Raw genomic sequence first — 23,835 nt, forward strand, 5'->3', positions numbered from 1 at the left:
AGGTAGATGAGATATGGCTGATTCCCCACCCCGTCTCCGGTAGTGGTGTTTCTCTTTGGCAGGATCAGGAAGGTATAGGCAGTTTGGGGGACTGCACTGACAGATGGGATGGGCTGCAGTGGGATGGGATGGAAAAGGATTGGATTTCTCCATGGCTTCAGTGTGGAGTGGCCTCCATTCCCCTGCTGAGGAACTGCTCTGAATTTCCCTCCTTGCCCAAGCACCTCATTCTTTCATGGTGTCTGTTTTAATGCTCCATTCCCTGAGCTTCTCTCGTGATTCGTGTTCCAAGCGTGTCAGCCCCCCACACCAAGCATTGATGCCCCACCCGCTGAAAACCTTTCTTGTTGCATGTTTGGGGTTAGAGTCCTCGCTTTTTTGTATTATATATATTTTAAAAAATCCCCTGACATTTAAAATAAACTCCCTTTGTGGGTTTTTTTTTTGTTTTTTTGTTAACACAAAATGTAATGAAGCTGTGTCCATCTATCCTTTCTCCCTGTTCCCTCCCTCACCCCACATCTTTCCTTCTCCCATGCACCCTTTCTGGATCTGTGTCTCAACAGCAAAAGATTTTAGTAAAAACATTAAAGGAAAAAAATCCACAAAAAATAAAAAAGAGCCTCCAAGCCCAGATGAATATGCAGATGTGGAAGGTGCATGCAGCCCACTGGTTATCCACCTCTGTGCTACAGCCATGGAGAGAGAGCCCTGCTACCAAAAGTTCTGGTAAACCAAACCGTTCTAGAGACCTTGTTAATCATTATTAAACAATGGCACTAGCAGCCTTCAGGAATGCATCCTTAGCTTTAGCTAAACATGCAAAGGAGGGGCCTCGGGAAGAGATGTGCAATCTACACCATGCTGTGGTTCTTCTTAGTCTCCCATTCCTGGATGGCGATTGCCTGACCCAGGAAACCTTTTGTACTCAGGAAAGTTTCCTATGCATTTTAGAATACTGGGAGATCAAATAGGAAGTACTGGAACTTATGTGCTCACCTGATGGATTGCTGCCTCCTCCGTACCTGTGTCAGAATCACCTATGAGTAACACAGGGCCTGGCTTATCCGGAGCCTGTTGTGGTGTCAGAGTATTGGTACAGCTTCCAATTGGAAAAAGAATCTGACTTTTCCGAGAGCCTGAAGTCAGTGAAACCTCATGGCAATAAGACTGAAGAAATGCCCGGACTCCATCAATCCCCACAAACTGTGAAACTGGTGCACCATCAAAATGCACACTTCCATTATCACATAGCTGAGAATTTTTCCAACTGCGAAGTTTGAGTGCCAGTAACACAAGGAGGAAGGCGAGGAACAAGCAGGAGACAAAAGCCACTGCAGTCACCAAGTAGAAGGTGAGATCTGACTGTGGGTCTTCAGATACTGGGACGCTGCTCAGATCAGTCAGCATGTCAGGGATGCTGTCAGCCAAGACCACAGTGACAGTGACTGACGCCGACATTGGAGGCTGCCCATTGTCCTTGACCAAAACAACCAGGCTTTGCTTGAGGGCATCTTTCTCCAGAAAGAAGCGGGCCGTCCTGATCTCTCCCGTGTGGAGCCCCAGAGTGAAGAGCCCTGGCTCGGTGGCCTTGATCAGCTGGTAGGAGAGCCAGGCATTCTGGCCAGAGTCCGCATCCACGGCCACCACCTTAGTGACCAGGTAGCCTGGCTCAGAGGAGCGAGGGGCCAGCTCTATCCCTGTGGAACCATCAGTGGGAGCGGAGGGGTACAGGATTTGGGGAGCATTGTCATTCTGGTCCAGGATGAAGAGAGTCACTGAGACATTGGAGCTGAGTGGTGGAGAACCTCCATCCTGAGCCTTTACACTGAACCGAATGTCTCGAAAGTCTTCATAATCAAAGGAGGTCAGAGCATATATAACCCCTGTCTAAGAGTTAATGGAGAGGTAGGAGGAGAGGCGGGAGTCACTTCTTTGGTCATCAGTGATGGAATATGTTATTCTGGCATTTTCTTCCCAGTCAAGATCATTTGCTCTTATAGAAGAGACCATGGCTCCTCTTTGGTTATTCTCAACAAAATAGAAAGTATAGTCTGTTTTTTCAAAGAGGGGTGGGTTGTCATTTGTATCTATAACATGAAGTGTGATGACTGTGACTGCAGAAAGAGGGGGGACTCCATGGTCAGTAACAGTGACAGTAATATTGAAGACTGACACCTGTTCCCTGTCAAGAGCACCATCAGTCACCAAACTGTAAAAGTTATCCATGGACTTCTTTAGCTGAAAAGGGAGACTGCTAGGGATTGAACATGTGATTTCCCCATTGATTCCTGAATCTCGGTCTTGGACATTTAAAATGGCAATTACCGTTTGGGATGGTGAACTTTCAAGTATGGTGTTGGTGGCAAAGTTAACTGATAATTCAGGTGCATTGTCATTCAGATCCATCACAGATAACACAACTTTTGATCTGTCACTCAGGCCTCCTCCATCTTTGGCTTGTATCTCAAATGCATATAAAGATGATTCCTCATAATCAAGATTCCCAATAAGGATGATTTCACCTGTTGTGGAATTTAACAGAAACATTTGGGAGTCCTTCTTTGTGATTTTTTGGAAAAAGTATTTAACGTCTCCATTGATTCCTTCATCCATATCAGTTGCTCTCACTGTCAAAAGTGTGGACCACTTGGGAATATTCTCATTCACACTCACTTCATAGAGAGGTTGGCTGAAAACTGGTGCATTGTCATTTGCATCAATAACAACAATGTGGATTTGTAATGTGCCAGACCTGATAGGATCACCTCCATCAGTAGCTATGAGGAGCAGATCGTAAGCTGATTGTTCCTCTCTGTCCAGTGACTTTTCCAACACAAGTTCAACAAGTCTGGCACCATTCTCTTCTGTTTGCACATGCAAAGCAAAATGGCTACTGCCTGTGACTTGATAGCTCTGCACTGAATTTATCCCCAAATCTGGATCTTGAGCTTCAGGAAGAGGAACCTGGAATCCAGGTGTAGATGCCTCACTGATTTCCAGCTCCTGTTCCCATAGAGGGAAGTGGGGAGCATTATCATTTATATCTGTAATTTCCACTTCAATTCCATAAAGCTTCAGTTTGCTTTCAACAAGAACCTGAAACTTCAACAAACATTTCTCTGCCTCTCTGCAGATTTCCTCTCTATCTATTCTCTCAGATATCTGCAAATGGCCATTGTTGGCATTCAAAGAAAAGTACTGAATCATACCTACAGGGTAAACAATGCGCAGTCCATGGTTTGGGAGCTGCTTGCCATCCATTCCCAGGTCCTTTGCAATATTCCCCACGGAAGAGCCTTTGTGCATCTCTTCTGGAATGGAGTAGTGGATCTGCCCAGAAACTGCCTTCCAAGAAAACATCATGAAAAGGCACTGGAAGATTCCATTTCTGCAGTTCCATAGCCTCTGAGTTCCTTCCATCCTTGCAGCAGGTTAAAGGCCCTTAGATTCTGGTTCAAATGATGCTGTATGCAATTTTTTTTAAGAAAAATGCACTTCCATTGCTTCTTTACACTGACAAGCAGCTTGTTCGTTCAGATATTTTGTGTTTGCGTTTAACGGAAAGGCAACTTCAATTGGGCAGGATTTCACATTTCTGCTCCGTTCTGGTCAACAGTGACACCCAGAGGATCAAGCCCAAACTGCAAAAACTTCACTTTTGAAAATTAAATAAACACCATTTCACTGTACGGTACTATTATATTATAATATTATAAATATTATAAATGAAGATATAGCTAGGATAACTATGTATATTTTTCTATATTCTTTATTTTTTTCCTTCAAATTTACCCACTATAGATAAAGAAGAGTGACAACTTTTTTGTTGTTGTAAACAAACTGAAATGGAGCAGGAAAGACAAGTGTGTTTAGGGTTCCTGCCCTACCCCATTACTGGAAATTCTGGAATGAATTGAATTCTGAAATATTGAACTTTCTCAGCAATGTTGTTTGCTGGATATTAAAAAGATTCATTTTGGATGCAGAAAAAAGAATAGTAAGGCTCCGGTACTTCTTATTTTCTTTGTGTCAGTGTAATGTTTGTAGTTGTAAAGTGAGGAAACTGATATGCTGACACACAGTTCTTTCCTGCTGTTTTCATGGGGAAACAGAAGCATCCATGTGCAGAAAGGCTGACAGAGTTGCGGCATTAGCCAATGACATTCATTGTTGTGTGATACCAAATACACTGGTGTGCATGAAATTCAGCACAACTTGGTGGTATATCAGTCAAAAACCACAGTTCCTTAGCACAGCAGGTACCACAGTGAAAAGAACAGGACAGAAATGCTGCCATTAAACGCAGGAAAAATAACTAATGCAATATCCCCCACAAATTTGAATGCAGCCTCTCCCCCTACCCCAATATCATAACATTGATCTACTTTTCTGGTTTATTGTAAGAGTTACACAGCACTATATGTGAAGCGCCTTGAACATTCTTAACACTAGGTATTACTGCACAGAGCAAAGAAGTAAAATGGCCACATTCTCTGTAATTTATTGCCACTGCTTATCTGGAAAGGGCTGGGCTTCAGTCACGGCAAGGTTAGGGCCATGTAGGTGCACCAGCAGGAATGCCAGATTGGTTGCTGACAGATGCATACAGACCCAGCCACACCGCTGCCTCATCCACAGCTCCAGCTTATCACAAACACCACTACTGTGGATGGATAACATTCAATGGCAGCTCAGAAGCACACATGTGAAAACTGGATGTCAAACTCAGAAGAGAGCTTTATTAAAAACTAGCATGTGAGGGCTTGTTAAAGAGCAGAGGTAGGTGGTTTTCGGCCATCTTCGTTGGAGAGCTTGATGTTGTGCTTCTTGTTCTACAAGATTAAACTGCTAAAACTGAATTTGGCCATTAACAGGAGGGACAAGACACTGAATTATCCACTAGATAATGCCAACAAATGTTCTTTAACATTAGTCTTCATCTTTCCTAATGGAATATACACTGGTGGTGAACATGACCCAGCTTTAAAGCACAGCAATTACAGGATGTGCAGATGTATGTCCTGGCCAGATTGACTCTCCATAAGAAAACATTCCATGCCAAAGAGTTAAAAGGGCATCTACCATTGGTAGCTGTCACTCAATAGTCATTTGTCACCCATATTTCTACAGTACGGAAGCATGACTAGAGATGGTATAAGTAGAAATACTAACCACACGCTCCACATACACACATCCTTACATACAAAGTGTTCACTACAACTGTTACAACTTGTCATAATTTCTAACAATATAATGCAAATGCCAAGGAAAGGAATGCCAGTACTTTGGGATTGCATACAGGACCTGGCCAGGGCTGGGGCTGGGGGGGCAGGGGATAGTTTCGGGTTCATGATACGGTCATGTTTGGTTTAGGGTATTTGTCAATCCAGGGACTATTTCCAGTACCGGTATATACATATCTTGGAAGTGGGGGGATATGTGCATATTATTTAATTATTAATTAATTTAAAATAAATCTATAGTCCCCACCACCACTACCACACACACACACACACACACACACACACAAAGAGTGGTATGCAACATCTCTAGAAATGCCAAGAGAAACTCCCTTTTGATGTCACTCTTCTACACAGGTTGTACATGAGCATTTTTCATTCTACAAACAGCATGCAGTCACAGGACCTAAGAAATGCTTGTACAACTGATAGCTTCCATCAGAGCTCCACCACTTAATATGTTGTGCTATTCTCATCAGACCCAAATCCCAAGCTGTGTCTGTGACAGGAACACAATATCCAAATGCTGTGAAAGATTATTTGTATATATGAGAACCAAATCATGTTATTCTAAAATGTTTAGTGATTAATTAATCCTTTCATTAAATAATCCAATCCATAAAAAGCTCCGCAAACACTTCCTAAAATTCAGTTGAAAAACTTTACCAATTACTAAGAAATTTACCAACTTATTTAAAGAATATTCTATGAAAGACTTTTTGGTATTTCTTCTTGTAAATTTCTTAAAGGACAGAATGTGAAAATAGCTACATATTCAATTGCTTTTGTACTGCAAAGATAAGAAGAAGAAGAAAACATTCTCTCCACTCAGCCATGCTGCACAACACTGTAATCTTAGCATGACACCGAGTTACCATGCAGATGTGTACCTGGACAATTCTGACAGAGCCTCCGCCATCCTGCTATGCTGCCCCTCAATAGCTGCTGGAAAGTCCAATTAGCTTGCTCTACAGCAGTAGCAGCTCAATACTACTCCCTACCTACTTCCCTGATGACATGGTCTGAATTCTCAGGGATGCCAGTTTGATAACATCCACTGTTTACAATTAAACTCTCAAACAAGTGATAACACCAAATTCCCTATAAGGAACATGCAATATAACTCACCGTGCTGTCATTTTCCTTTTCAGAAATTAAATTGCCTCCACTAACCATCAAAGAAATGTCAGAGTTGCCATTGCAAAGGATGTTCTCTGCTATTTGGACAGTGGGCTGCAGGAAAGTCAACTCATTTCTCCTGGATTCAGAGGACAGACAGACCTGGTAGGAATAAGGCAAAGTTCCATCCTCATAATTGGGTGGGAATATGGCACCAGCCTTTGAATGGGGGTCAGGAATAAAGCACTGAAGGAAAGTGGGGTTTCTTGACCTTCGAAGCTTCATCAGAATGGTCAGAATCACCGTCACCAGGAACAGAAAGGACACCAAGGTCAAGGCCAATACCAAATAAAACTGTAGATCAGACTGATACTCTGAGTCATTTGGTTGGGAGTTTATTTCTGGAAGAGCCTCCTGGAAGTTCTCAGCAAACACCAAGCTCAAAGTTGTGGTGGCTGAGAGAGGAGGATTCCCATTGTCCTTCACCAGGATGACCAGCCTCTGCTTCACTGCATCTCTCTCAAGTAATGCTCGGACTGTTTGCACCTCTCCTGTGTGGGAGCCAATGCTGAAGAGTGAGGGCTCTGTGGCCTGCAGGAGATGGAAGGAGAGCCAGGCATTGTGTCCAGAATCAGAGTCCACGGCCACCACCTTCGTCACCAGATAACCCGACTCAGCTGACCGAGGCACCATCTCAAAGAAAGGGGAGCCCTCGGTTGATTGTGAGGGGTACAGGATCTGCGGAGCATTATCATTTCGATCCAAAACACATACTGTCACTGTGGCACTGCTATTGAGTGGTGGAGAACCTCCATCTTGGGCCTTCACTTGAATCTGAAACTCCCTGAATTGCTCATAGTCAAAGGAGCGTTGGGCATAGATGATCCCAGTCTCAGAGTTAATGGAGACATAGGAGGAGAGAGGCAGGTCCTTGATGTTGCTGTGAAGGACGGAGTAAGTGATTCTGGCATTGCGATCCAGATCTGGGTCAGAGGCCTTGATGTGGAAAATTGAAGCTCCAGATGGGTTGTTCTCTGGAACGTAGGCAGTGTAGGAAGATTTTTCAAAGGCTGGTGGGTTATCATTGATATCTGAGATCTGTATTGATATGGTTTTGTGTGTGGAGAGTGGAGGTGTGCCTTTGTCTGTGGCTGTGATTGTAATATTATACTCTGGAGTCCTTTCTCTGTCAAGGGCACCATCTATCAGGAGCTTGAAGTAATTACTCGAAGATGATACTATCAGGAAAGGTACAAGTTCCTTCAGGTGACAGGTAACTTCTCCATTATCCCCAGAATCCCTGTCCTGAACTTTAATGAGAGCAATCACAGCTCCAGATGTGACATCTTCCGGTACTGGGCTGGACACGGATGTAAGGATCACATCTGGAGCATTGTCATTCTCATCAAGAACCTCAACCTCCACATTGCAATGTGCCGCCAATCCTCCGCCATCACTTGCCTGAATTTTCATCACATATTTTTGTCTGTCCTCAAAATCAACACTTTCTATAAGTGCAATTGTTCCATCTCTGGGATCCAGATGAAACTTCTGTTCAGCTGTTTTTGGGATGTCACTGAAAGTGTAAGTGATCTCAGCATTGGACCCTTCATCACTGTCAGATGCTTTGACTTGAAGCACAGAGGTTCCTTTGCGTGCACTCTCCTTCAGGCTCACTTTATAGTTTGCCTGGGTGAAAACAGGAGCATTGTCATTAATATCAATAACTGCAACCAATATGTTGGCTGTTCCGGTTTTTGGAGGTTCTCCACCATCCATGGCTGTAAGGACCATGTGGTGCATCTGTTCTTTTTCCCTGTCCAGTTGTTTCTGCAATATTAATTCTGCATATTTTCCGCCATCATTGCTGTTTTGAATTTCTAGTTTGAAATATGGAGTTGAGCTTAACTGATAATTCTGGAGGGAGTTTATTCCAATATCATCATCTTCAGCGTTTCCAAGAGCAAATCGAGTTCCCGGCAGAGTAGATTCACTAAATTTAAGCTCAATATTTTCATTCCGGAAATGTGGGGCATTATCATTAATGTCCTGGATAAAAATATTTACGTGGAAAATATTCAAAGGATTGTGTGCCACAATTTCTAATTCGAGGACACAAGTGGATGATTCCCCACAGATCTCTTCCCGGTCTATCCTCTCATTCACATACAGGTTGCCATTTTGTTCATTCAAATCAAAGAATTGCTTTTCTGAAGAAATACCAAGCTTGCGCTTTGACAGCTCTCTGACATCCAACCCCAGATCTTTAGCAAGGTTCCCCACAAAGGAGCCCTGCTCTGCTTCCTCTGGAACTGAATACTGAACCTTCTCAGACACTACCTGGCAGCAGAACACAGACCAGAATATGAACAGAAACAGTACTTGCCTCTTGGTGATCTTCCTTTTTCTCTCTGCCTGCTTTATTTCCATCACATCCATTGCCTTTCCTGATTTCTTCCTGCTTTCAGTACAGTTTTCAAGACTCCCAGTACACTTATTTGAGATAATAGAAATATTCTTCTTTTCAGCTGATCCTTGGGAAACTGAGAGCTTTCCTTTCTTGAGCAGCTTTTAAAATAAAACCTTTTCCTTTCTGCTCAGCTGAAGTGTTAAGAGAGAGAGAGATTGCTCCAAGAGTCTCGGAAATGCTGAGCCATGGCTGCTCCCATGTTGTCCAACAGTGACACTCTGAGTCCACATGGGGAACTGTATTTGCTTATATTCATGTTTATAATTCTATATTGCTATTTTCCCCTGATATCAATGGAGAATTGTGAAGGACTAAAAATTCTTTCACTGGTTGTCCAAATGTACTTTAGTATCGCTTGATTAGAAGTCACATAAGCTTCATTCAGATTTGTTTTTCATTGCATACAAACTGTTATTTTAATATTTTTATTGCTTTTGCTGGTAGATGATAATGACACTTTAGGGTATTTTTGATGTAGCATAAACACAAGCAGTTGCCAGCAGAAGAAAACCATGCAATAATTCAGAAAGCCTACATCCCTGCCTAGGGCTGCCATACGTTTGGATTTCCCTGGACGTTACTGGGATTTCAAAGGCGGAATTGACATCTTGGGGGAATTTCCAAGAGTTGGTGCTTTGTCCTCGTTCTTAGGCAAGTCAATCACAAAATCACGGTTTTAGGGGTGTTTTTGTCTAGAAAAAGCTCAACAACTTTCAGGTTTTCCTAAAAACAATTGTGGGATGCCCTGGCAACCCTATCCCTGCCAGAATTCTGGTGATTTGGCCTTTATTTAATTATGAACTTGTTTTAATTTTTTAAATTTGTTCTGTCTTTAAGATTCTGGTGCATTGTGTGCTTTATTTCTGTTCTATTGGCCATAATAAAATGCTGAAAAAGACATTTAAATTCACTTTAGCACAGGATAACTCTTTCATTCTTTAGGCATGCATATTCATTTGACATTTTTCTCATATGTTTGGTATCTTCCCTGTGGCATCTGGCTGGCCACTGCTGCATCCAACATGGGCTGCCATACGCCCGGATTTCCCCCAACATTTTTCTGATTTCTGCCCAGATGATGCTGACAAATTTTGGATATGTCTAGGAAATTCTGGATATATGGCAACCTGACAGAACACAGAGCAAGGCCTATGATGAGAAATAAATACAGTGGGCAGGCTGGTTTGTGTAGGTAGTTTGTCAAATATCCTGCACAGAGCCAAACCACAATAAATTTCAAATATAAAATCCTTACTGTCACGTAAGCCCCAGTGGTTTAAGAAAAGACAGATTGAAACCAATAAAGATTTCCCCAACTAGTAAAATAAGATACTAGCTATAAGTGGAATGAAATAATTACCAACATGTCTAATTGCTTTGAAAAGGGTCAATAGAAGAGATAAATGGAAAATTTATCTGTCAAGATTTGTAACTACATTTACAATTAGAAGAAAAAGTTAGCACTCCTGGTCTCTGATTTCATTTCCACTGTTCCAATCTAAATCCCCAGTAGCAAAAATAGGATCCTTTACCTCCTAGGCCTGATCATTGGTTGCGGTATGGAAATAATTTGCCCTGGAAGTGTTAAACTGTTTTTTTCATAAAGTCAGTGGTAAGAGAAAGATCATCACAATAAGAGTAAATAAATGCTTGGATTCCATCAATAGCCACAAACTGTGGGACAGGAGCACTACTGAAATTCACACTCCTTGACTCAAACAGCTGCAGTTTTCTCCATCTGTGCAACCTGATGACCACTAACACGAGGAAAGTGATGAACAAGCAGGAAACAAAAGCCACTGCAGTCACCAGGTAGATGAGATATGGCTGATTCCCCACCCCACCCCGTCTCCGGTAATGGTGTTTCTCTTTGGCAGGATCAGGAAGGTATAGGCAGTTTGGGGGACTGCACTGACAGATGGGATGGGCTGCAGTGGGATGGGATGGAAAAGGATTGGATTTCTCCATGGCTTCAGTGTGGAGTGCCCTCCATTCCCCTGCTGAGGAACTGCTCTGAATTTCCCTCCTTGCCCAAGGACCTCATTCTTTCATGGTGTCTGTTTTAATGCTCCATTCCCTGAGCTTCTCTCGTGATTCGTGTTCCAAGCGTGTCAGCCCCCCACACCAAGCATTGATGCCCCACCCGCTGAAAACCTTTCTTGTTGCATGCAACCCCCACAGTTTGGGGTTAGAGTCCTCGCTTTTTTGTATTATATATATTAAAAAAAAATCCCCTGACATTTAAAATAAACTCCCTTTGTGGTTTTTTTTTTGTTTTTGTTTTTTGTTAACACAAAATGTAATGAAGCTGTGTCCATCTATCCTTCCTCCCTGTTCCCTCCCTCACCCCACATCTTTCCTTCTCCCATGCACCCTTTCTGGATCTGTGTTTCAACAGCAAAAGATTTTAGTAAAAACATTGAAGGAAAAAAATCCACAAAAAATAAAAAGAGCCTCCAAGCCCAGATGAATATGCAGATGTGGAGGGTGCATGCAGCCCACTGGTTATCCACCTCTGTGCTACAGCCATGGAGAGAGAGCCCTGCTACCAAAAGCTCTGGTAAACCAAACCGTTCTAGAGACCTTGTTCATCATTATTAAACAATGGCACTAGCAGCCTTCAGGAATGCATCCTTAGCTTTAGCTAAACATGCAAAGGAGGGGCCTCGGGAAGAGATGTGCAATCTACACCATGCTGTGGTTCTTCTTAGTCTCCCATTCCTGGATGGTGATTGCCTGAGCCAGGAAACCTTTTGTACTCAGAAAAGTTTCCTATGCATTTTAGAATACTGGGAGATCAAATAGGAAGTACTGAAACTTATGTGCTCACCTGAGGGATTGCTGCCTCCTCCGTACCCGTGTTAGAATCACCTATGAGTAACACAGGGCCTGGCTTATCAGGAGCCTGTTGTGGTGTCAGAGTATTGGTACAGCTTCCGATTGGAAAAAGAATCTGACTTTTCCGAGAGCCTGAAGTCAGTGAAACCTCATGGCAATAAGACTGGAGAAATGCCCGGACTCCGTCAATCCCCACAAACTGTGAAACTGGTGCACCACTGAAATTCAAACTTGCATTATCACACAGCTGAGAATTTTTCCACCTGCGAAGTTTGAGTGCCAATAACACAAGGAGGAAGGCGAGGAACAAGCAGGAGACAAAAGCCACTGCAGTCACCAAGTAGAAGGTGAGATCTGACTGTGGGTCTTCAGATACTGGGACGCTGCTCAGATCAGTCAGCATGTCAGGGATGCTGTCAGCCAAGACCACAGTGACAGTGACTGACGCCGACATTGGAGGCTGCCCATTGTCCTTGACTAAAACCACCAGGCTTTGCTTGAGGGCATCTTTCTCCAGAAAGAAGCGGGCCGTCCTGATCTCTCCCGTGTGGAGCCCCAGAGTGAAGAGCCCTGGCTCGGTGGCCTTGATCAGCTGGTAGGAGAGCCAGGCATTCTGGCCAGAGTCTGCATCCACGGCCACCACCTTAGTGACCAGGTAGCCTGGCTCAGAGGAGCGTGGGGCCAACTCTATCCCTGTGGAACCGTCGGTGGGAGGGGAAGGGTATAGGATTTGGGGAGCATTGTCATTCTGGTCCAGGATGAAGAGAGTCACTGAGACGTTGGAGCTGAGTGGTGGAGAACCTCCGTCTTGAGCCTTAACCAGGAACTTAATCTCCCTGATCTCTTCATAGTCAAAAGAACACAGAGCATAGATGACCCCTGTCTCTGAGTTAATGGAGAGGTATGAGGAGAGAGGGGAGCCAGTCACTTGACTTTCTATGATGGAATAAGTTATTCTGGAGTTCTCTTCCCAGTCTGGATCATTTGCATTTAGAGAAAAGATGGATGCTCCTCTCTGATTATTTTCCATGAAAAATGACTTGTAATCTGCTCTTGCAAAGTGAGGTGGGTTATCATTTGTGTCTAAAATGTGCAGAGCTATGATGGTGGCTGTAGAAAGAGAAGGCATTCCATGATCAGTTACTGTGATGGTGATGTTGTAGTTTGCCACTTGTTCTCTGTCAAGGGGGCCATCTGTCACCAAACTATAAAAGTTGTCTATGGATTGTTTTAGCTGAAACGGGAGGTTTCTGGGAATTGTGCATGTGACCTCACTATTTATTCCAGAATCGTGATCTTCTACATTTATAATAGCAATAACTGTTCCGGTTGATGAGTTCTCCTGAATGGAGTTGGTCAGAAAGGTCACAGTTAATTCTGGCGCATTGTCATTCAGATCTGTGACCATGATCACAACCTTTGACCTGTCACTTAGACCACCCCCATCCATGGCTTGCACCTCAAATTCATAGAAGGATGATGTCTCAAAGTCCAAGTTCCCCATGAGGGTTATTATGCCAGTTGTTGAATTTAAAAGAAACATTTGTGAATCCTTTTTTGTGGTTTTTTTGAAGGAATATTTCACCTCTCCGTTGATTCCTTCATCCAGATCAGTGGCCTTGACTGCACAGATTATGGACCCTTTGGGAATGTTCTCCTCAATGCTGATTTCATAGACTGGTTGGCTAAAAATTGGTGCGTTGTCATTTGCATCTAAAACAATGACTTGAATTTGGGCAGTGCCAGTCCTGACAGGATCACCCCCATCCATAGCCATAAGAATTAGATCATAAACTGGCTGTTCCTCTCTGTCCAAAGATTTTTCCAGCACCAGCTCAGCATGTTTGGGGCCATTTTCTCCTGTTTGAACATCCAGAGAAAAATGCACGCTGCCTGTGAGTTGGTAATTCTGAACAGAATTTATCCCCAGATCTGGATCAGTAGCCTCAGGCAGAGGAAACCGAGACCCTTTTATAGATATTTCATTAATTTTCACCTCCAGTTGTCCTGGAGGAAAGTGGGGAGCATTATCGTTTATATCAGTAACTTCCACTTCAACTCCATAAAGTTTTCTTTTACTCTCAACAATAACCTGAAAATTTAATTTGCACTTCTCTGCCCATGCACAAATTTCTTCTCTGTCAATTCTCTCAGTGGTTTGTAAATGACCACTGTTGTAGTTCAAAGTAAAATACTGAATCATACCTGTTCTGGTAAGAATCCGGAGCTCGCGGTTTGAAAGATTATTTCCATCCATTCCTAGATCCTTTGCAATATTTCCCACAAAAGAGCCTTTCTGCATCTCCTCTGGAATGGAATAATGAAGTTGTGCAGAAACTGTCTTCAAAATGAACATCAATATGAGGCATTGCAACAAGATTGTCTCTTTACAGCTCCATTGCTTCTGATTTTCTCCCATTTTCTTGCAACAGGATAAATGCCACTTATTCTGGCTCAGACGTTTTTGAGTATGAAATAAATGCTGTTGTTTTTTATTTAAAGTTGCTCCCATTACACTCCCTGCAATGTGTGTGCAAGTATGGTCATGCAGATATGTTCTGTTTATACAGTAGAGAATTTATGGAACTCCCAGTGTGTTCTGTAGCCAAATTGGTGAACAGCGACACCCAGAGGCTCAACTGAAAACTATAGATCGTTTAAACATAATCTTACTTTCATATTAGACAATCTGAGTCAGGGATGTGATGGACTGAAAGTTCCACATCCTGTTTAATAGACCCAAGTGATATGGCGAGGCAATCTCATTATCTTCATCTGGAGTACTTTAAAAAGTTGATGCTTTTTTCTTGTGCTTGTAATGTGCATTAATATATGGGGTGTTAATTGCATTAGGAGGATTGCATTCATTATCTATTAATATAGTCATGTAAGTAGGGTTTATTGCATGTTTTATAAAGCACCCCAGGCGTATCTGCAGTTAGGGTAGCAAGGTGCTCATTCAGAGAGGCTGCTTTAAATGTTTCAACAGTGCATGTGCTTATTCATAAGATAACTGCACTGTGTAGAGGGCCGTGGCCTCAGGCAACCAGCAGCCCCGTTCTATGCTCTGGTGAGTGAATTTTAAGGTGGAAAGGATGGCGGGTGAGACGATTGGGGCTGGGGTGTTGCCTTTTTGGGGTGATGAGGGCTTGCTGCTGCTGTTGCTGTTGGTTTTTTGTATCTTTATTTTAGATCTTGTGATTTATGTAGAAACTGTTCAGTTTGGTTGTGTTTCATGTTTTATTATCAGTTCCATGTTTTATTTATTGTTCATGACTACTTTTGTTATGTTGTAGTTATGTATTTTTTATATCGTAAGCTACCTTGAGCATGGTCTGAACTGTGGAAAGGAGGCATACAAATAAAATAACGTATGTGTGTGTTGGTAGAGGAAGACAACAGAAGGCACAGCGTTTTCAGTCTCCCTCAGTATCTCAAGAGCATTTCAGAGGTTTGAGCACTTCATGGTAAATTATTTAAATATATTGGATACAAAGTCCTGAACAACTCAGGACCTTGTTTTCTGAAAGAACTCCTGTCCCTATATACACCTGGTGGATCACAGAGATCTATTCAAAAAAGAATAAGCAAAATTATCAAGGAGTACAAGCAACCCCTTCTATGAAGAAAACTTGCAGCTCTTGGGGATTTGTAGTTTAAAGAATAGGTGGTTAAGAGGGGACATGACAGAAGTTTATATAATTATGCAAAACACTAGAATGCAGGGACATTCAGTGAAGCTGAACATTGGGAGATTCAGAACAGATAAAAGGAACTACCAGTAAGTCTTCAAGCAGCGCATAGTTAAATGAAGGAACACAAGCCCACAGGAAGCAGTGATGACAAATCGGATGGCTTTAAAAGAGGATTAGACAAATTCATGGAGGAAAGGGCTATTGAAGGCTATTGCCCATAATGGTTATGCTCTGCCTCCACAGCTAGAGGCAGTAATGCTTTTGAATACCAGTTGCTGGAATCCACGGGATGCGAGGGTGCTTTTGAGCTCAGGTCCTATTTGTAGGTTTCCCACAGGTATCTGGTTGACCACTCAGCCAGGATGCTGAACTGCATGGGCTATTGGCTTCATCCAGCAGGTTCTTCTTATGTAATCATATTATGTTCTTATAAAGTAACAATGTTTTGCTGCTGATTCAGGGCTTGGAAAGGATGTCATGGACCACAATGGAACATAGACTGAGTCAAGAGTCTATGTGTTGGTTATCTTTTCACTTAACAATTCCTAGATTACTTACCTAGTCTTTTCTTGTTTTCTAACCATAGGATCTGGAAAGAATGGTTCTCAAAATTTGCCCCTCTGATATCACTTATGATGCTTTTAATCTACCATCCATTATTTTTTTTAATGAAGATAGAATAACAATATATGGACAGTGGGAACAGGTGTGGCTTTTTTGGCTCAAAGATTTTTATACAGGTCAGCAACCCCTTACACAACACCTGAGTGTCAACAGAAAACTGACACTAAAATGATCCAAATACATGCGTCACATACTTTGACTCCCACACTATGTCCACTGAAATCAGGAAATCAGATGATACGTTATGGGAAAAAGTGATGAGCAACTATCAGCTCTTCAAGGCAGGAGGAGGAAGCAAACACTGAACTCAGTCTTGACACTCATTCCTACCTGAATGGCACATTCCAATACTTGAGATTTGCTTGAAATTGAGAATGGCAATTTCTAAAAGGAGAGATTGTCATTCTACACCCACTTTCACCTTTTCTCGGGTGGCCGTCCTTGGCTTGGAGCCACATAGCAATTCATGTCTTTCTGCTCACGTCACTTCACAGCACCCACCCACTCAATGGTGTTCTGAGGAAGGGCTGGTTGTGCTGTCACATCCTGCAAGTGCAGCACCACATGGTGCAATTAAGTAGGTGGAGAGATAACTTTTAATCTTGTTGGGAATCATCACCATCAGGAGCAGAAGCAGAAGTAGCTCATTGTGTATATGGGCTTTAATAAAGGGAAGATTAGTGTTTGTTATTTTTTTTTATTCCTACCATTTGTTCATTCAAAAATCTCCAAGCTGATTTTCTTCCCCTATCTCTCCATGAATGAGAATACAACCAGGGAGGCTTGTTTTCAGCAAACAGCAGGAAGAGAAAGAGGCAGCAGTCCTTTGCACTTCCAGTTACAACCTCCGAGTCTGCTTTTTGAGTTAAGAGAAAAAGCTCACCTGAAGATTGTTGTTGTGTATTATCTCCTGTACAATAACTAGGCTGACTCTTACTGAAGTCTTGTTTCCCCAAAATACTATAGTGTTTTATCTAATATGATATTTTACAGCCAAGATTATGGTGTCCTTTGGTATTAGTTGATATTACATATTTTCTAGTATTTTGGGGGGGTTTCTCTGTACCAATATTCATAGAATCATAGAGCTGGAAGGGACCATGGCCCTGAGATTAAGAGTCTCAAGCTCTTCTAAGATATGTTGACAATCATTGTCACTGAAAATGTTATGTTTTACAGCATTTCCCCATGTTTAGCCAATTAGCCAAAGCTAGAAGTTGTGATGCATGCTATCTATAATATTTTAGTATTCTTGATACTGCTTGCCCACCTTTGGCCTGAATCTGTTTCATTGTATTACTTTTAATTCCTGCTTCTCCTCCCCACCCCAAAATTAATTAAATTTGTATATTATTTAAGTATTGAATTAGAACTGTTAGGGGAGAAGGGAAAGAGAATGCTGGTTACACATTCCTTTAATAATGCAACTTTACCAAATCAACATGGAGTTAATTAGGACCAGGTTTCTGAATTCTTATTTTGTGTTATTAATTTTGTGTGTATGTAAGGGTTGGTAACTGAAATTAGAAGAACTATTTTAAAATATATATAATTAATTCTCCTTTGTTTCCAGGGGGTAGGATTTAGTTATCATTTCATTTTCTTTACTAGATGTGTAGTCTGACCCATAATTTTGGAACTTCGTCTCCACCCCCATCGTTCAGCCCAAACACTGAGGTCGCGCGCCAAGGGCCTTCTGGTGGTTCCCTCATTGCGAGAAGTGAGGTTACAGGGAACCAGGCAGAGGGTCTTCTTGGTAGAGGCACGCTCCCAGCAGATGTCAAGGCAATGATCTTACTTTAAAAAGACATCTGAAGGCAGCCCTGTTTAGGGAAGTTTTTAATGTTGTATTGTGTTTTTAATATTCAGTTGGGAGCTACCCAGAGTGGCTGGGGAAACCCAGCCAGATGGGCAGGGTATAAATAAATTAATAATAATAATAATAATAATAATTTCTAGATTTGTTTCACTATACCTTTATTTGCCTGAAGGATAGTATTAGTTTAGACAATGAGATAACAATGCCATTAGTCTATAATAGTATTTATGCTCCATATTCCCAAATCTAGTACCAAATGTCCCAAGATTTAGCCTTAGTGTTAGACACAGAATATGGATAGGATTAAAGATAAATGTGCCCCCGCCTCCCTTGCTCTCTTAGATACAGGCGGATGGCTAGGGCAGCTCAGAAGGGCCCTTGCACAAATGCACACTCATGCAATTGTAGAAGGCTGGCGGGACAGCTTAAAGCCCACTGCTGCTACACAGCAGACGGATTGAAGACAAGGAAGTACGAATTAGTCCTGTATTCAAGTCCTAACCTTGACCAATCATGGCTAAGAGCGGCTAGGAGCTGGGTGGAGTCACAGATCTTAAAAAAGTGTAGACTCGCACACACTGGGCAGCTTCCATTTTGACTTGAAATGTTAGTTTGGGGCTTCTCAGAAATATGTAAAGGCATGAAGTGGGGCGCCCACCTGAGAGGTGCCAGAACTGCACTCCAGCGCACTCCAGCTGAAAAAAAGCACTGGATATCATTAACAATTAATGAAAGTAAAAACTACACATTTTATGTTCCCTGTTACAACAATTTTTGGATATAGAACTATTGCTGATTTGTTTTACTAATGTTATTTCATATATGTGTGTGTTCTTTCTCATAGATAGATGATAGAGATAGCTAGATAGCTAGATAGCTAGATAGATAGATAGATAGATAGATAGATGATAGATAGATGACAGATGATGATAGATGATAGATAGATAGATAGATAGATAGATAGATAGATAGATGATAGATAGATGATAGATAGATAGATAGATGATAGATAGATGATAGATAGATAGATAGATAGATAGATAGATAGATAGATAGATAGATAGATAGATATAGATAGATAGATAGATAGATATAGATAGATAGATGATAGATATAGATGTAATACAAACTTCTTCAAATAAAAAACAAAAACAAGATAAATATAGCATTTACGTTGACCAGCACCATGTTGCCAAAGAACTGAAGCCTGAATGTAGCTCCTGTATTTGATGAAAAGGGGAGCATCAATTTATAATCCCACATAAAATTGTTGAGAAAAAGGGAGCGTTGCATCTACAGGCATTCAGAAGGTCAAAAACGGAACGTTTTCAAAAGGCAAAGTTCATTGTGCACATGGTAGAAACGCACTACAGAATATGCAAGATGACTTCACCTGCCATCAGCACTACAAGACATACCACCAAGACATACAGTAAGAAAGACAACCTATCTGTTCTAGAGATCGTTATACATTGTTAAACAATGGCAGTAGCAGCATTCAGAAAATCTTTATACTCAGGAAAGTTTCCTATGCATTTTAGAATACTGGGAGATCAAATAGGAAGTACTGAAACTTATGTGCTCACCTGATGGATTGCTGCCTCCTCCGTACCTGTGTTAGAATCACCTATGAGTAACACAGGGCCTGGCTTATCAGGAGCCTGTTGTGGTGTCAGAGTATTGGTACAGCTTCCAATTGGAAAAAGAATCTGACTTTTCCGAGAGCCTGAAGTTAGTGACACCTCATGGCAATAAGACTGAAGAAATGCCCGAACTCCGTCAATCCCCACAAACTGTGAAACTGGTGCACCACTGAAATTCAAACTTGCATTATCACACAGCTGAGAATTTTTCCACCTGCGAAGTTTGAGTGCCAGTAACACAAGGAGGAAGGCGAGAAACAAGCAGGAGACAAAAGCCACTGCAGTCACCAAGTAGAAGGTGAGATCTGACTGTGGGTCTTCAGATACTGGGACGCTGCTCAGATCAGTCAGCATGTCAGGGATGCTGTCTGCCAAGACCACAGTGACAGTGACTGACGCCGACATTGGAGGCTGCCCATTGTCCTTGACTAAAACCACCAGGCTTTGCTTGAGGGCATCTTTCTCCAGAAAGAAGCGGGCCGTCCTGATCTCTCCTGTGTGGAGCCCCAGAGTGAAGAGCCCTGGCTCGGTGGCCTTGATCAGCTGGTAGGAGAGCCAGGCATTCTGGCCAGAGTCCGCATCCACGGCCACCACCTTAGTGACCAGGTAGCCTGGCTCAGAGGAGCGAGGGGCCAGCTCTATCCCCGTGGAGCCGTCAGTGGGAGGGGAGGGGTATAGGATTTGGGGAGCATTGTCATTCTGGTCCAGGATGAAGAGCGTCACTGAGACGTTGGAGCTGAGTGGTGGAGAACCTCCATCCTGAGCCTTGACCAGGAACTTCAGCTCCCTGATCTCTTCATAGTCAAAAGAACTCAGAGCATAGATGACCCCTGTCTCAGAGTTAATGGAGAGGTAGGAGGTAATAAGGAATTTGTCCATGTTCCCTTCAATTATGGAATAACTTATTCTGGCATTTTCCTCCCAGTCTGGATCGTTTGCTTTTAAGGAAAATACTTGAGCTCCTCTTGGATTGTTCTCTGTAAAATAAGCCAAGTAAGATGGTTCTGCAAAAACAGGAGGGTTGTCATTTGTGTCTTGGATTTGAAGTAGGATAAAAGTTGACACAGAAAGTGGTGGAATTCCATGGTCAGTAGCTGTGATAGTGATGTTGTAGTCTGCTTTGTTCTCTCTGTCAAGGTTGCTGTGTGTCACCAAACTATAAAAGTTATCAAAAGACTGTTTTAGTTGGAAAGGGAGCTTGCTGGGAATTGAACATGTGACCTCCCCATTGACCCCTGAATCTTCATCTTGTACATTTAGAAGGGCAATAACTGTTCCTGTTGGTGAATTCTCAGAAATGGTATTGATGAAAAAGGTTATTGATAGTTCAGGTGCATTGTCATTAACATCCGTAACAATTATCACAACTTTTGACCAGTCACTCAGCCCTCCTCCATCCTCAGCCTTCACCTCAAAGTCATAGGAGGATGATTCCTCATAATCAAGGTTTCCCATTAAGGTAATTGTACCAGTCGTTGAGTTTAAAATAAACATTTTGGAATCCTTCTTTGTGATTTTTTTGAATGAATATTTTATCTCTCCGTTTTGTCCTTCATCCAGATCAGTAGCACTAACTGTAGCAATGCTGGACCCGTTCAGAATGTTCTCCTTGATGCTCATTTCATAGATTGGTTTGCTGAAAACAGGTGCATTGTCATTTGCATCTAAAACAATGACTTGGATGTTAGCAGTGCTGGACCTGACTGGATCGCCTCCATCAGTAGCTGTGAGGATCAGATTGAAAACAGATTGCTCTTCCCGGTCCAGATTTTCCCCCAACACCAGCACAGCAGATTTGGCACCATTTTCTTCAACTTGCACCTCCAGAGAAAAATGGCTGCTGCCTGTGAGTTGGTAGGTCTGTATAGAATTTATCCCTAGGTCTGGATCCTGAGCTTCAGGCAGAGGGAACCGGGATCCGACAGTAGATATCTCACTGATTTTCAGTTCCTGTTTCCCCGATGAGAACTGGGGAGCATTATCGTTTATATCAATAATTTCCACTTCAACCCCATAGATCTCTATTTTGCTCTCAACTATAACATCAAAACTTAAAACACACCTTTCTGCCCTTCCACAGACTTCCTCTCTGTCTATTCTCTGAGAGGTTTGTAAATGGCCACTGTTGTAATTCAAAGCAAAATACTGACTCGTACCTGACCTGGTAACAATCCGTAGTCCGTGGTCTGAAAGATGATTTCCATCCACTCCTAGATCCTTTGCAATATTCCCCACAAAAGAGCCTTTCTGCATCTCCTCAGGAATGGAATAATGAATCTTCCCAGAAACTATCTTCCAAGCAAGCACAATTATGAGGCATTGCAAGACCCTTTCTTTGCAGATCCACAGCCTCTGATTTTCTTCCATTATCTTGCAACACTATCAATTCTAGGACTCAGGAGCTTCTGGGTTTTAAATTAGTGGTTTTTTAAAAATAAAAAATAGAAGTCTCTGTTAACAGTGCCTACAATATCTGTGCAAGTTTGATGCATCAGATATTTTGTGCCTGTGTTTAAGAATACTGCGGCTGGGTTAGCTGAATATCTGTCTTCCTGTGCCAGATTAGTGAACAGCGACACTCAGAGGCTCAACTGAAAACTGGAGATTATTTTCCCTACATTGGTAGTCCCGTATTTGCCATCATAAAAGAAATATTTTGCTTTAAGAAGGGGCATAACACGAGTATAAATTTTTAAAAGTAAAAAATTGCCCTAAAGAAACAACATCAAACATTTAGACTTCAGATAAATTTGTACTGGTGGTTGTTGTTGGCTATTACAATTTTTTTAAAAAAATAGACTGGTGTTTTATGCATTTATTGACAACTCTGTATAAAATAGTGCGTATAAGAGATTATTCACTTATTTTAATAAAATAGGACTAAATTCCATGCATGAACACCAATGTTAATTCATTGGCTTCAATCTTCAAAAGTCAGGCATCAGAGCCTTGAGAGCTATTTATTCTGATGCTCCACATTAGAATATCCTTCTATCATAGTTCACTAGATGGAATTACTATCTATTAAAGCATATAGAATTTTTGTCACTGATCTGATGTTTCCATCAGATTTGCCCAGTCTGTAGCCTAGCTACAAAGAAATAAAGGTTACTTTAAAATGTGTAGAATTAGATGTGGGTCTTTTCTTCCTTACCCTATGTAAATATAGTTAGTTATGCTTAAACCCTTTCAGTGTAGAAATAGTTATGTCCATGGTGGAAGGAAGAAGTTTGTGTTCCAAGCTATACAAATAAATCTATACTTATTTGTCTTGTGAATCGTCCTTTAAGACTTCTGGACGGAGGATATACACATGCCCTGTAAGAGAGCTGAAGCTAGGAGCAGCCGCCATCATGGGCAGTTATCCCTTTGTAAGAAAGGGAGATCACTTACCTCAGCCAGTGAGGATGAAGTTTGGCCATCTCTGTAAGGCCCTGAGCCCTTAACTGCAGGTCAGGACTGAGGTTTGATTTAAAAATTCAAAACAAACTACACAGTTCCCAAAGGTGTAATTCCCTGACTGCTTTGCTTCTTTTACTTTATAAAGGACTTGTTCCTTTCATTTCCCTGAGTTGTTGGTGTTGACAGCCTTTTGGGAAGGCGGCTGTGGAGCTGAAGCCAGTGGACAGAGGCAGTCTTCCTCCCATTGTGGCCAGTAGCCAGGCCAAGGCTCTGATGGCAACCAAGGAAGGAGTGGCACTATTTTTTCATTTTGTGTCATTTATGTAAATTGTGCTGTTTATGTAAAAACCTAGCACACGTCATTTTTATCATTTGATGTTTCTCTGTATTTGCTGTGATTGTGAGACCATACCCTCCAATATTTCTCTGATGAAAAAAGGGACGTCCAGCGTTATTTTCCTAGAAAAAGAGGTTCTGGAACTCACCATGAATGCCTCCCTTGTTCTCTTGCAATGGCAATGGTGCCCACCTGAGAGATGCTGGAACTGAGTTCTGGTGAGTTCTGGCTGAAAAAATGCCCCTTGGCCATCCCATTCCATGTCCCTCCAACATTTCTCCGATGAAAATATGGACATACCCACCAACATTTCTTTGATGAAAATAGGAATATCCTAAGGAAAAGTGGGACATTGCAGGATCAAATCAGAAACCAGGATGGCTTCTGTAAATCTGGAGCTGTTCTTGGAAAATAGGGGTACTTGGAGGGTCTGTGAGTCCTTCCAGAGACCCTGAATACCGGTAAATTTCTTTGGCACAGAAAAGCACAGTGGAATTTCATAAATGAGTTGCATTTGCTTTCAATAATAATCTCTTAACATTTTGTTCTAAAATATTTATGGTAAATGTTCAGTTAAGACACATGTTTATTTTCCATTTTAAAGGAAACCTTTTCGAGAATATGACCATAGATAGTCTAAAGATT

At 41.9% G+C, this 23,835-nt stretch overlaps 2 protein-coding genes across 2 annotated transcripts in view; both read right to left on the minus strand.

Moving 5' to 3' along the window:
• Nucleotides 1-14,240, minus strand: part of LOC310713855 (uncharacterized protein) — a 305,933-nt gene extending 291,693 nt beyond the window's left edge. Inside the window, 4 exon segments of the mRNA XM_083518418.1 lie at nt 1,000-1,890; nt 1,894-3,435; nt 6,372-8,930; nt 11,663-14,240. Of these exon segments, the coding sequence (XP_083374544.1) occupies nt 1,000-1,890; nt 1,894-3,435; nt 6,372-8,930; nt 11,663-14,182 (7,512 nt within the window). The 5' untranslated portion in view covers nt 14,183-14,240.
• A 5,142-nt stretch (nt 14,241-19,382) lies between these two features.
• Nucleotides 19,383-21,818, minus strand: LOC310713856 (protocadherin gamma-A6-like; the record flags this gene model as incomplete). The annotated part of the gene is made up of 1 exon (XM_083518419.1): nt 19,383-21,818. One exon carries the CDS (start codon nt 21,816-21,818, stop codon nt 19,383-19,385), a length of 2,436 nt encoding a protein of 811 aa, XP_083374545.1.
• Between the last annotated feature and the right edge of the window lie 2,017 nt (nt 21,819-23,835).

This window comes from Podarcis liolepis, assembly GCF_965112155.1.
Source record: "Podarcis liolepis genome assembly, chromosome: 8".
Classification (NCBI taxonomy): domain Eukaryota; kingdom Metazoa; phylum Chordata; class Lepidosauria; order Squamata; family Lacertidae; genus Podarcis; species Podarcis liolepis.